At 41.0% G+C, this 13,574-nt stretch overlaps 1 protein-coding gene across 1 annotated transcript in view; it reads left to right on the top strand.

The window, feature by feature from the left end:
- Positions 1–13,574, top strand: part of LOC122810579 (1-aminocyclopropane-1-carboxylate synthase-like protein 1) — a 790,733-nt gene that overhangs the window by 631,093 nt on the left and 146,066 nt on the right. Inside the window, exon 16 of the mRNA XM_044082158.1 lies at positions 5,390–5,532. Within this exon, the coding sequence (XP_043938093.1) occupies positions 5,390–5,532 (143 nt within the window). The remainder of the gene's footprint in view (positions 1–5,389; positions 5,533–13,574) is intronic.

Below are 13,574 nucleotides of genomic sequence, written 5' to 3'. Positions count from 1 at the left end.
CTCATCAGATTTGGTTCCCCTTCCTGTGGCCTCACCTGCTAGATCAGCTGTGGACTCTCGATCCAACCCCAGACTTGATCTCCCATCCGCAGAACCTGATTCACCCCAACCTAAACAGCCTAAAGCTCGCAGCTTGGCTCCTCCACTTCCAGTGATTGCTAGGCAGAATGATCTATCCTTACCTGTACATGACATTCTCATTGCATCTCATAAGCCGTCTACCAGAAATACATACCTCAGCAAGTGGAAGAGGTTTACTATCTGGCTAAAAGAAAAACAAATAGATCCTTTCTCAGCACCAATGCCCGTACTGCGAGAATATCTGTCTGATTTATTCCAGTCTGGTCTTTCTGCTTCCACGATCAGAGTTCACTCGGCCGCCATTTCTAATTTCCACAATAGGGTCCAGGATTCTTCTCTCATGTCTCACAAATTATGCAGGACCTTCATAAAAGGTGTTTTTCATCTAAAACCTCCCTTTAGAGAACCCACTCAACCATGGGATTTGGCTTTAGTCTTACAAGCTTTGACAAAGTCACCCTTCGAACCTGCTTCTTCTTGCGACATCAAAATACTTGTCCTGAAAGACTTTATTCTTAGTTGCCATTACTTCTGCCAGACGTATCTCCGAACTTTCAAGCCTTGTGCATCAAGAAGCCATATCTGACCTTTCATAAGAACAGTGTGTCATTGAGAACTAATCGTACCTTTTTGCCCAAAGTGATTTCTGACATGTCCATTAACCAAACCATTGAATTGCCAGTTTTCTTTCCCGATCATTCAAACACAGGAGAGTATTGCCTACATACCCTAGACATTCACAGACAACTTTGTTTCTACTTGGACAGAACTAAAGTTTCTCGCAAGTCAGATCAGCTTTTTCTGGCCTTTTCTGGACCTAGATTAGGATGTGCTGTTTCCAAGATCACGTTGGCTAAGTGGTTGAACGACTGCGTGACCTCTATTTACAGCAAGCATAATGTTCAGTTAACTACCACTGTTACGGCTCATTCTACTCGGTCAGTAGCAACCTCAGCTGCTTTCCATGCTAGAGCTTATTTACATGACATTTGTGCAGCTGCTACATGGGCTAGACCACATACCTTCATCAGCCATTACAAATTGGATCTGGCTTCCAGGGGAAGAGCATCATTTGGCTCTGTGGTGCTCAGGAACGTCCTTCCATGAGGGCCTCTCAAGAAGTAAGGTAGCTGGGGACTCTGTCCCATGCGTAAGGAATGAACGAAGATTAACATCATCAGATAAAGAAGTTATGTCTTACCATAACGTTCCATCTGTGATGCTGATCCTCATTCAGTCATTACGACCCTCCCTCCATCCCCCTCCAGAGGCTTATAGTGGATCTCACCTTCCGATTCAGATAGGTCAGTTGACCAGAGGTAGCCTCTACCTTATTTTGACTTGCCAACTCAATCTGAGGTAACAGGGAGAGGGGAATTATGGGTAAGAGTTTAGCTGGAGAGTTTGTGGCTGATGTGAGCTTGGAAAATGACCGGCTCGGTTCCGATACCCATGAGTAATGACTGAACGAGGTTCAACATCACAGGTGGAACTTTATGGTAAGACATAACTTCTTTTTATTTCCTGGCTTGTTGGTTAAATTCAGTAATCATTGCCCCTGTTCTTTCTTTATCTCTTTTGTTACAATTTTGCTGGCTAACATCAGAGATCTTCGTACTTAAAATAGAAGCAAATTTCGTACATCTCCCCCCTCATAATTTCATCCCTGTATTCATTAATCAGGGGTAACAGGTAGTCTCTTTCCTGGAACATGTTTACTAATGTATCCATTTCAACTTCAAATATCTCATTACTTGAAATCAACCTTGAGAGATGGACCATTTCACCCTTTATAATATTCTTCTTTTGGAAAAAGGAGCGACCGCTACTATAATGTAATAAAGAATTTGAAAAAAAAGTATTATTTTTGGTAAATGTTAGATACAAAATTTTCATTTCTGTCGTTTAAAATGATAATATCAAGATAATTCATTTTGCCCTTATTGTAACTATATGTATAATTCAAAAATGAACTAACTCCTGGAATTAGTCTGTTATCCAGCCATAAAATCAAAATGTCACTCAGGCATCCAAAAAAATGGTATACTTTATTAAAATGTTTATAGTTGAATATATTTGTGTGCTCCCAATCTGCTAGGACTAGATTTGCATAGGTTGGGGCACGTCTGGCACCCATCGCTATGCCCGTTTTCTGATGATAATATTCCCCATCCAAGTTGCATAATTTAGAAGGACCAACACTAATAATAATTGTATAACAAATAATTCATCCTGACTCTTACTTTATCTCTTAATAGGATATTATGAATGTTTTGTAATCTTTTATCATGTGGTATTACTGAAAATAAGTTGACCACAACCATAGTCACAAACAAAATATCTCTAAAAGGGGTATCACTGAGATGTTTTGACAGATGTCAAGAGTCTCTTAATACACGTTCTTCATTTCTAACCAACTCCTTTGTATGAAATTCTATATATAATGCTAGTGGCTCTGTTCTTGAGCCACTTGATGGGACTTTTGGCCTGTGGGGTAGTTCGTATGGATTTTTATGGACCTTTGATGTTCCAAATATTGCCAGAATTATCGGTTTCTCCACTTTAAGAAATTCCACCATATCTGTGATTATAACTTCCTGACTAAACAAGTCATTTACATAGAAGTCTGTTTTAGCATATGCCATATCACCTGCATTTTTCGATACTCATGTGTAGGTGGAGGCTTCATTCAGTATGTCCATCATTTTGCAAATATAAATTCAGTAATCCATAATTATGCCCCCTTATCAGGTTTCATCATTCTAACTTCTTTGTTACCGCTATCTAATCTGCATTAGTCCTTCTTTTTCTCCCCTTATTAAATTATCTGGAATTTTTTTTAATTTGTAGTAGAAGTCTAAACTTATTTTCACACACTCTTAAAAACATCGAGATAAAGGGATTATTTGGTGGCATAAACATACTTTTCCTTTTAATTTCTAGTTGGTGAGTAAATACTTCTCCCTCATTAAAAAAAAAACGTATTCAAATTAAGATATCTAATATATAGTTGAAATTGCACCAACATTTTACCAATGACACCTTTAAATGCTGGAATGAATTTGAAAACTTTTTTAAAAAGAAACATAGTTATTATCCACCACCAACTGACTATAATTACAAACTTTAAAACCACCATGTTTGATCAGGTTATTTACTATATTTACATCAGACACATCCGATACATAATCCAATCTTCCAATATTTTCAGTAACTGATTTCATACACCGTAGTAAAGTTGGGCTGTTCGTTTGTTGCTGAGATTGAAACAGACTAATTTGTGACAATATCCCCGTAGGTATAGGGAGTAAAAAAAATCATTGTCTTGCCAGTTGTCACTTTGTACGTCATAAAAAACATTGTTTGTCATGTTCAGACCTTATTTTTTTTTTTTTTTTTTTTTTTTTTTTTTTTTTAACAAAAAATGTCTTTATTAAATTTTCATGCAGGACACAGGCTATCTTATACTTCTATAGAGCTTCACTGTATAATTTCATAACTTTGCTAACTTTTTGGGGCACAGGTTTAGGGTATGCTCTCTTTTTGTCATACGCCTCCCTGTCTCTCTTAAGTTTCTGTTGTTTCCTTTCTTTATTTTTAATAACCAGTTTGTCAACCTTATTAAAAATTCTTCATATGTTTTTATATGAATGCAACAGAAGAGCTTTTTCATTATTATTATTATTATTAATTGTTAAAATTTCTCCTATCATTGTCTGCCATTATGATCTTCATACTTTCCACACCTGTACGGTCAAATAAGTCAGTTAACTCTCCATGCAATGTAGCATTCCCAATCAGTCCTACAGGAAATTTCCAACATCTCAAACCAATTGGGACCTGTTTAGACTTAACACATTCAGTCAAATAGATATCAGCTCATTTAGTCCTCGAGGGAAGAACAAAGCATATTAGAACATGATTAATGCTTGAGTCAGTGTGGTAACCAGTTTGCTCATTTATCAGAATCAACATGTTTTTTTTTTTTCTTAAAGCATTCCATTGTAACATTTATATTTCCTGAAATTATTTTGTATATTGTATGCTTTCTACCAAAATAAAAAGAGTGAAAGTAAATGAGACTGATGCATGGTGTCAAAGCCATGATCTCAAGCTAAATGCAAAAAAATGCGTAGTAATCCCCTTTGGAAAAAACAGAGTACCCGTAAACTACAACATAGGAAGTAATCCCCTGAAATCTGAAGAAGAAATAAGGGATCTAGGGACCCAAGTAGATAGCCAGCTTTCCTTTGATAACCATGTTGCCAAAGTGGTTAGAAAATCCTTCTATGTGACCCATCTGATCATGAAAGAGTTCGTATCAAGATCTACGGATGTAATGGTGCCCCTCTACTCTTCCCTCATCAGACCCATTATTGAGTATAATGCTCCAATTGAAATGTACCTGGCTAGACATCTCCAGCAGCTGGAGAGACCACAGAGGTACCTAACCAAGAGAATTACTGGCCTCAAACAGTTGCCCTATGCAGCACGATTGAAAAAGCTAAGACTGTTTTCTGTTGCATACCACTTTCTCAGAGGCGATCTCTGCCTAACGTACAGAGCCATGTGCAACCCAGAATTGTTGAACATGCTCCATCTTAGCAAAACCAAATCTACTCGAGCTACACGCTCTAGGGATATAAACCTCAACACAACAATGAATAGAACATGCTGGAGGGATAGATTCCCTACGCAGAGACTTCCCTTACTATGGAACAGGGTCCCGATCTACATAAGACAGAGCCCCTCACTATTCCTCTCCAAGAGGAACCTTGATGAGTGGATGGGTAACAGAAAGTTCACACCAGGGAATCACACCAACAGCACTACTAGATAGGGGCCAAGGGTACTAGCTGCTAGTACAAGGGTCTAGGGAACTACTAAAGGGGCGGTGAATACCGCACAACGTGGCTGGGCTAATATATGCCTTCGGGCAAATAGCTCAGTACCAACCTATGTAGAAGTAAGCTGGTTACTGTATTTGTGCCACTAAATGGCAGAGATTAGCAATTTCTTTTTGGATGCATAAAAACAGGAATTAGAATGTGTATATTCCTTCCAGCAATGCCTACATCTCTGTACTCAAATAGTTATGAGGGCAGAGGAAGGTCCTGAGGTGGTAATAATATTAAAATAATATTTTGGTACATTATCTTTCCAAAAGATGTTCTTGTTGTCGTATCCAAAGCGAAAGTATAGCTGCAGTGACACATTATTGTTGTTCCTTTATTATTATTATTATTATTATTATTATTATTATAGCAAGAAATAACCTCAAATTCTCTTGATTTTTCTTGAAAACTAGATTGGATCAACCAAACATTCTTGCAGACAAACAGGGCCAGATTAAAAGCAGCTCACAAGTATGTGACAGATGAACTTAAAGAACTAGGCATTCCGTTCTTGAACCGACATGCTGCTTTCTTTGTCTGGGCTGATTTTAGAAGGGTAAGTTTATTAAAATTGTGTGTTCTGTGCTATCACTACATTATAAATTCAGTAACGTCTCTTTAAATTATTGCTTTCCCCAAGAATAACAAATGAGCGCTGTCTTTAATATCTGCCTTTTACACAATTGGAGGTGAGTAGTTACCTCACTCATTTTTCAAAATATTTGCACTGTTACTAGTTTGTTTTATACATGGTATCTGTGTGAATTTTGGATAGTGTACCTACCAGGTGAGTCTTTCTGTGTTAAGTTGCTTTCCATTCCTGTCTTACTGCTACACATTGCTTATAACAAACCTGTCTACTTTTGTCACTTAGGGCAGATTGAGAAACATTCAGTTGGTATGTCCTTTCTGATGAAGTTACTGAAAAAAGTCAAAACAGATTTCAGATTTCCACAGTTCACATTTTAATTGAAGTATAGTATAACACTAATACTTGCTAGGAGTGGAATTTGTCAATTGTAGTAGGATTTTGCCAGATGGGCAAGTTTGATAATATGAGTGAAGTCCAAGAAATCAGTTGCTCAGGCTTCTTCTGGAAGGTTTTGAGAATATAACCATGCATACATCCTCGTAGCATTTTCTGTGGCAACAGCCCTGGGAGTTCAGGATCAGCAGAATCATAAGCACATTTCAATCTACGAGCAGCTACTTGAAACTCATTACAAACCAAATTGTACTATGCAGATTTCTCCTCAGATGAGAAGACAGATGCCATAATGTTCCTCGTGTTCTCAAAAGAGGCAAGAATAAACTTTAACAAATGAGCTTAACAGCTGAAAATTGTGAAAGCAAGCTTTGCAGAAGAATACACTGATGTTCTTTGTGTTTCACTGTTGCAGTCATCACATTTGGTTTATCTGCCTGCAGGTAGCCCTCAGTCGGCTCAAATACCCGAGACTTAGTATTTCTGCGTCGGATGCTGTCGCTCCAGGACTGATGTCAGGTCATCAGGGGTATAAAAACAGGCAGCCGACGCCATTACATCAGTCTTGCTGAGGAGACTGAAGCAGAAGCAATTCACAAGTGCCGGTCGGCCGCTACCTGAATTTTTGTTTACGAATGTAATAATCCTGAAGTCTTCTAAAGCTAAGTACCCCGTTGGGGAGCCTTTTTTCTTACTCTAACCAATGTCAGAAAAAGTTAACAATTGTCTTGCCTGTGGAAAGCAAATACCTCACAGAGATTTTCATTCTTACTGCGTCACCTGTTTAGGCCCAGACCACGACGGCCCTCACTTTCGGTTTTGTGTCTTATTAAATGCCAAAACCATTCGTCGTCAGGCTCTCTTTGTCGCTAAATTATTTCACTCTCGATCTCCATATTCTGAAATGGCTTCGGTAAGCCATCCGACTACCGATATTCTGAAAAAACGTAAAGATAAAGACAGAGACAGACCACATAGGTCCAAAACTGCCAACGATGTTTCCGTTAAGCTAGTCACCAGTCCACCAGTACTCAGTGAGGCACTTTTGCAGACCCTGATGCCTGCTTCAGTGGATTCACAGGCCTCTACTGAGACCCATTCGGAGTCCGGTATGCCACGAGACTCTTCATCGACTATGGAACCTGCAGATGCCTCTACCTTGGATGGGTCTGGAGAAACTGAGCAGGCACCGGCTTCTGAGGCAGTTATTCACTCAACCGATGTTCGACTCAAACCGACTACTTTTTTAACCAAAACTACCGAGATTCTTAGGCCCAGAGTATGCACTATGCCTAGAAAACTGAATACTAAAGCACATGCCCCTGCTCCCATGCCACAAAAATAAATGCTTAGAATGGCTGAAGACCTTATTACGCTACAGAGTCCAGTCCCCTTCAGCTTCTGTAGACCATGAGTCCGATGACTCTGAAATTTTTGATTATGAAGACTTGCCCTTATCTGCTTATGAGGATTCAGATGCAGAGGAATCAATTCCCTCCGCCTCCCTTCCAGAGGATTTTTCTTTTGGATACCTTACAAGAGCATTTCCACTGGGAATGCCAAGACTATCAAAAAACACTCAGCCTAGGAAGGTTCCAACAACCGAAACTCAACTAGTAATGAAAAAAGCTTCTTTAATAAATCCAAAGCAAACCAATGCACAACACAGTAGAGTTAAGCGCTTTCACCTAGTACAAATACCAGGCTTCCTCAGAACTCTATACAATAAAATCAGTCCCCTTATATAGCTTGAATAGTACAAATACCAGGCTTCCTCGGAACTCTTTACAATAACATCAGTCCCCTTATATAGCTTGAATAGCTTAAATTATATCATGTGACTACCCCACCCAAAAAAGTAATCAATTATTTTAAAAATCTTTAAAAATAAATGTTAAAACAATTTTATAAAAATACAGTTCTGTGAAAAAAGCTCCTAACCATGTTGTAAAACGAGACCTGGTCCACTGAAATAAATAATGCACAACAACATAACATAAAATAAAATAATACAAAAAATCCTACAAGAATTCTATCTGTAAGTACAAGGTGTAGTTCCTAAAACAGGAAAACAGTTTACGATCCTAATGGTTTTACATAATTACAACCCCTCATAATCATAATCTAGCAGCTCTAAGTTTTAACACGCTGCTAATATTAATGTTATCATTTAAACCCGGTGCTCTCCCCGCATCTAGTTTGAGTTGCCAAAGCAGCTCTCTGTACTCCAGCTTAGATTCCCAGCTGCCGCCCCATGGTCTGTGCTAGCCTGCTCCAAAACAAAAAAACTTTAGAACCATATTTTTGCAATTTTTAGAGTGTTTGTAAAAGGCATTAGTTTCTTTCCCTTTACTAACTTCATACATGTGTTCATAAACCCTTCTGTTTAAATGCCTTTCTGTTTTCCCTATATAAAAACTTGAGCATATTGTACACATGCCCAAGTATACAACTCCTTTGGACTTACAATTAAAATACTGTGAGGATTGAATATTGAATTTCGTGGACGGAATATACAAGGAACCTTGATTGACCATATAAGGACATTGATGGCATGCCCCACACTTATACGTACCTTTAATCTTCCTGGTTTGTCCAATCAGTTTTCTTACTCCTCTCTCCATGTGCTCTTTGAGGTTCATATCCCTCCTCCTAGTAAAATGTGGCTGAATAGGTAAAAACTCAGATGTTTCCTCATTCACCTTTAATACATGCCAATATTTAGTAATAATCCTTTCTACTTCTGCTGAAGTCCCCGAAAAGTATGCACAAAAGCCCCTTCCTTAGGAATAGTTTTTGGACAACTATTTTCCAAATTACTAATGCCCATCCCTATTAAGGGAAAAAATTTTGCCAAGACTATCCTCAGTCCAAAAAGAGACTCAGAGAATTTCTAGAGCTGCCTCAACACAGGCCCTTAGCAATACCACCTGTCCTGGGTGTTGTGGATGATGTTTTTGTGGAATCCAGTCTTACTCCTGAAACTTTACCTCCTGCCCCCAGGAAACCAGACAGGTACTACAGAGTACCTGACACTCACAAATTTCTTTTCAAGAATCCTATTGCTGACCCAGAGATCATTTCCCAGGGGCCTAAAGGTATCAAGGCTACTACAGCCAAGAATCCCACCCCTTCAGACAGGGATTCCAGAGCTTTGGACAGATGGGTTAAGAAGGTATATACCTCTGCAACTCTTGCTATTAGGGCATTGAATTGTCAGTTTCAGATGCTGAAGTACCAGCAACATATTATGGAACTTAATTAAACAAAAAGTGGCAACCTTTTCAGCCTGTGCATAAAGCCAAGTCAGCAAGCATACTTTGCAATGTGGCTTTGACGCCCTAGAAGCATCTTGCCAGGCAGCTGTCACTGGCTCTGTACTGAGAAGACATGCTTGGCTGAAGGAGCAGACCTTGCCAGACCATGTCAAATCAAAGTTACTAAGACACTACTTTGAATAAGGAATGTTTGTTTGGCACCAAAGCAGAAGAGGTTTTTAAAAATGTGGAAGAAAAAGCTAAGTCTATGCAGACTGTTAAAGAATTCTAAGCGCAACCCCCTAGATTCAGTAGGCAGTGCCCTTCCAAACACTGGTCCTTTCCAGCCCCCTCCAGGCCTTCTCAAACCAGACCCAGTGGAAACAGACCACCCAGACTTCAGTCTCAGGGTATGCAGAGATCTAAGCAATGGAGTGCCCCTACCCCTAAAGCAGGGAGTGGTAAGCCACCTCCTTATGGAAAAAGCTCACAATGACTTCTTTACTCCACTCCCCAGTCCTGCCCAACTGCTTTTGCCCTTAGGAGGAAAACTTGCCCTTCCTGCAAAAAAATGGATGTCCATCACTCAGGACCGGTGGGTCCTCAACATTGTATCCCAGGGGTACAAATTTAATTTCTATTCACTGCCAACCCCAAGCAGGTTTTCAGACCTTCCTCCAAACCAGTGGGCAGAGACTCAAAACCAAGTACTTTTCCTGCTCAATATCAGAGCTATTCAGCCGGTTCCATTAGAACAGAGGGGTCAAGGATTCTACTCCAGACTCTTCCTGGTACCTAGGAAAGAGGGCTCTTGGGGACCAATTCTGGATCTTTCCATTCTCAACACCTTCCTGGTGGTACCAAACTTCAAAATGCTTACCCTGCAACAGCATCTTCCTATGCTAGCCAAGGATGCCTGGTTAGTCACCCCAGACTTAAAAGAAGCCTGTCTGCATACCCCCATAAGGGAATCATGCAGGAAGTATCTGTTTCAGGGCAGGGTGTATGCATTATCAGTTCTCTGCACTTCCGTTTGGCTTACCTACTGCACCCAGAGTATTCACAAAATGCCTGGCTCCAGCCATTGCATACTGCAGCCAGAGAAATATCCAAATTTACCCATACTTGGATGACTGCCTGATTCAGGTTGACAGTCAGGAATTGCTGCTGCAGCACCTGACATTTGTGAAAAACCTTCTCACTTTCTTGGGGTACACCATCAACGAAAAAAAAATCAAAACTGGTACCCAGTCAAAAGATTGTATTCCTGGGAGCAAGCTTAGACACACCTTCCTAGATGGCATTCCTCACCTCAGAAAAACAAGTCTATCTGACAGACTACTTCAAACAAATGGCCACCAGAACCCAGCAATTTGCAAGAAAAATACTGCAAGCCCTAGGGTTCATGGCCTCATTTATACTGCTGATTCCACATGCAAGACTGCATATGAGGAAACTCCAGTGGTACTTAAAAAGTCTTTGGTGCCAACGTTCTCAGGACGTGGAAACAGTCATTCCTATCATACCCTTCCTAAGGACAGAGTTCCTGCCGTGGGCAGAAGCGTGCAACCACAACAAGGGACTGCCATTTACGCAACCCCAAGCTGCCCAGACCCTAACCACAGAAGCATCAGACTATGCCTGGGGGGCACACATGGACAGAATATGTATTCAGGGCCACTGGAGCCCAAATCAAATTCATCTGCACATCAACCAAAAAGAGATGCTAGCTGTACAGAATGCCCTGAGAGCTTTCAGATTCCTAATCTTTCCAGGACAACTGCTAATAAAACCAGACAACACCACAGTTATGTGGTACATCAACAAGCAGGGGGGAACCCATTCCTACCCACTCTGCAGGCTAGCCATGGCCCTGTAGAACACAGCCTTGGACGTTCAAGACCATCTGCAAGCTCAATTCCTGCCAGGGAAACAAAACTTACTGGCAGACTTAAGCAGAAATCTCCTAGACCCACACGAGTGGCAATTGGAGCCCAGCACCTTCAACCTTCTGATTCAGAAACGGGGTACCCCAGAGGTGGATCTCTTTGCCTCTCCCTACAACCACCAGCTCAGCAAATTTTGCACCAGGAATCCTCACAGCAGGGCCTGGAAAGTGGATGCCCTATCTTTTCAGTGGGTAAATCTCTCAATCTATGCCTTTCCCCCTCTGCCCCTCCTTTCAAGAGTATTACTCAAGATAAAACAGGACAAACCAGGGACAATTCTGATTGCCCCGGACTGGCCACGCCAGCACTGGTACCCACTCCTGCGCAGCCTGACATCTGTGCCACCTTGGCACTTACACCAGAATCCAATCCTCCTCTCTCAGCAAGAGGGACAGATTCTGCATCCACAACTGCAAACCCTAAATCTTGCAACTTGGCTTATTCCTTGAATTCTCCCTCAGCGACCTTAAGCAAACAGGTGCTGGATGTCATTCTTGAAGCCAGAAGACCCAGTACAAGAGAATCCTATGCTGATAAGTGGAAAAGGTTCTGCTAATGGATTTATTCTAAAGGAGAGGACACAACAATGCCCTATCCACCTCTTATCCTGGATTACCTAGCAGCTCTATTCCACAAAGGCTTGTCCTTCTCCTCCATTAAGATACATGCCTCAGCCATTTCAGCTCATTACAACACTGAACCACCTCTCTTCTTGCACCCTCTTATCAAACAGTTCCTGAGTGGGGCAAACAACTTAAGGCCGCCAAGGAGAGCACCCACCCCAGCTTGTGACCTTAACTTTGTACTGGAAAAGCTTACGCTTCCCCCTGTGGAACCTGCTGCATCAGCAGAGTTAAAATTCCTCTCTTGGAAAACAGCCTTGCTTCTAGCCATCACTTCAGCTAGAAGAGTGTATGAGCTACAAGCACTCATAGCTGTGGAACCCTTCATTATTTTCCATGCTGACATGGTTTCCCTCAGGACTAACCCTTCTTTATACCTAAAGTGGTGTCCAGTGTGGCTCTCAATCAATCCATCCATTTGCCAACCTTCTTCCCTAATTCTCAAAATAAAGGGGAAAGGATCCTGCACTCCTTGGACGTGCACAGACAGCTCAGATTCTACCTTGATAGGACTAAGCCCTTCAGAAAATCTGACCAGCTACTTATCTTTTCCAAATCCAGGGCAGAATTTGCTACAGCAGTCTTGCAAAGCATACTAGCCAGCCCTACCTCTTCTTGACTGCCTCCACCCTTATTCAGCTTTGGGAATCCACCCAAGTGTGATGACTGCAACAGTGAAACACGAAGAACATAGTACAGTTGTGTACACTTACCAGAAATGTAGATGCTTGAGTGTATTCACTGTTGCAGTCCTGGATTCCCTCCCTCCAGCCCCCTGGTTTTCTCTCTCTCTCTTTCTATCTCTCCTATCTATGGCTATTAGTAACCCCTTCTGGGGTATTGGTATTTACTTTTTACTGATGGTGTTTCCCCACCATAACGTAGCTCCCTATTTGGGAGGCTCCTGACATTTGGGGCAAGAAAAACTGATGTAATGGCATCGGCTGCCTGTTTTTATACCCCCTGACGACCTAACGTCAGTCCTGGAGCGACAGCATCCAACGCAGAAATACTAAGTCTCTGGTATTTGGGCCGACTGAGGGCTACTTGCAGGCAGATAACCCAAGTGTGATGACTGCAACAGTGAATAAGCTCAAACATCTACATTTATGGTAAGTGTACACAACTGTACTTTCCCTGACCTGTCAAAAGCTTTCCCATCCTTGTCAGAAGGAGAGGGATTTGTATTACTCAGATGATTAGCAGCAACTTGGTTCACTGAAGTAATAGCTGCTGGGTATAATTTTGTGATGTGTATAAAGCTTATAAGATTCAAGAGCTTTGTACAATCTGCTTTCTTGAGGGCAGCAGGCTGTCAGGCAAGTTACAGGCTGTGACAAAAAGCATCCTCCAGTGCTGAAAGAACAGAAGGAAATTGGATAGGTTTCCACTGAAACAATTGATTTGTTCTAGAAATAGTTTCATAGAAGGAAAATCCTTCAAAGGGGCTAGTTGAAGCCACACATTCCTCAAATCCAAACAAGAAACCTGAGGAGACAAAATAGAATCTGTCCCTTCACATTCATTTTGTGGTTTAAACACTTGAACCTCTTTAGAAAATAAAGAATCTCTCTTTCTTTTAAGAGAAACAGCTAAACTGTAAGGGTCAAGAGCCTGAACTAAACCCTGAGCTAAGCCAAATAAATCATTCCTGTTCAAAGTGGCTGAGACAAGAGAAGAAATATGTCTTAAGTTTTTGCTTCTGTTTGAGTAGAATTTCTGAAAAAATAGACCCACATTTGCCAGGAATAACTTCCTTAGGGATAGGCTTAGCTTTCTGGCTA

Source organism: Protopterus annectens, chromosome 9.part0 (genome assembly GCF_019279795.1).
Source record: "Protopterus annectens isolate FY-2018-M chromosome 9.part0, PAN1.0, whole genome shotgun sequence".
Taxonomy (NCBI): Eukaryota; Metazoa; Chordata; order Ceratodontiformes; family Protopteridae; genus Protopterus; species Protopterus annectens.
This window is presented reverse-complemented; position numbering and strand designations above follow the sequence as displayed.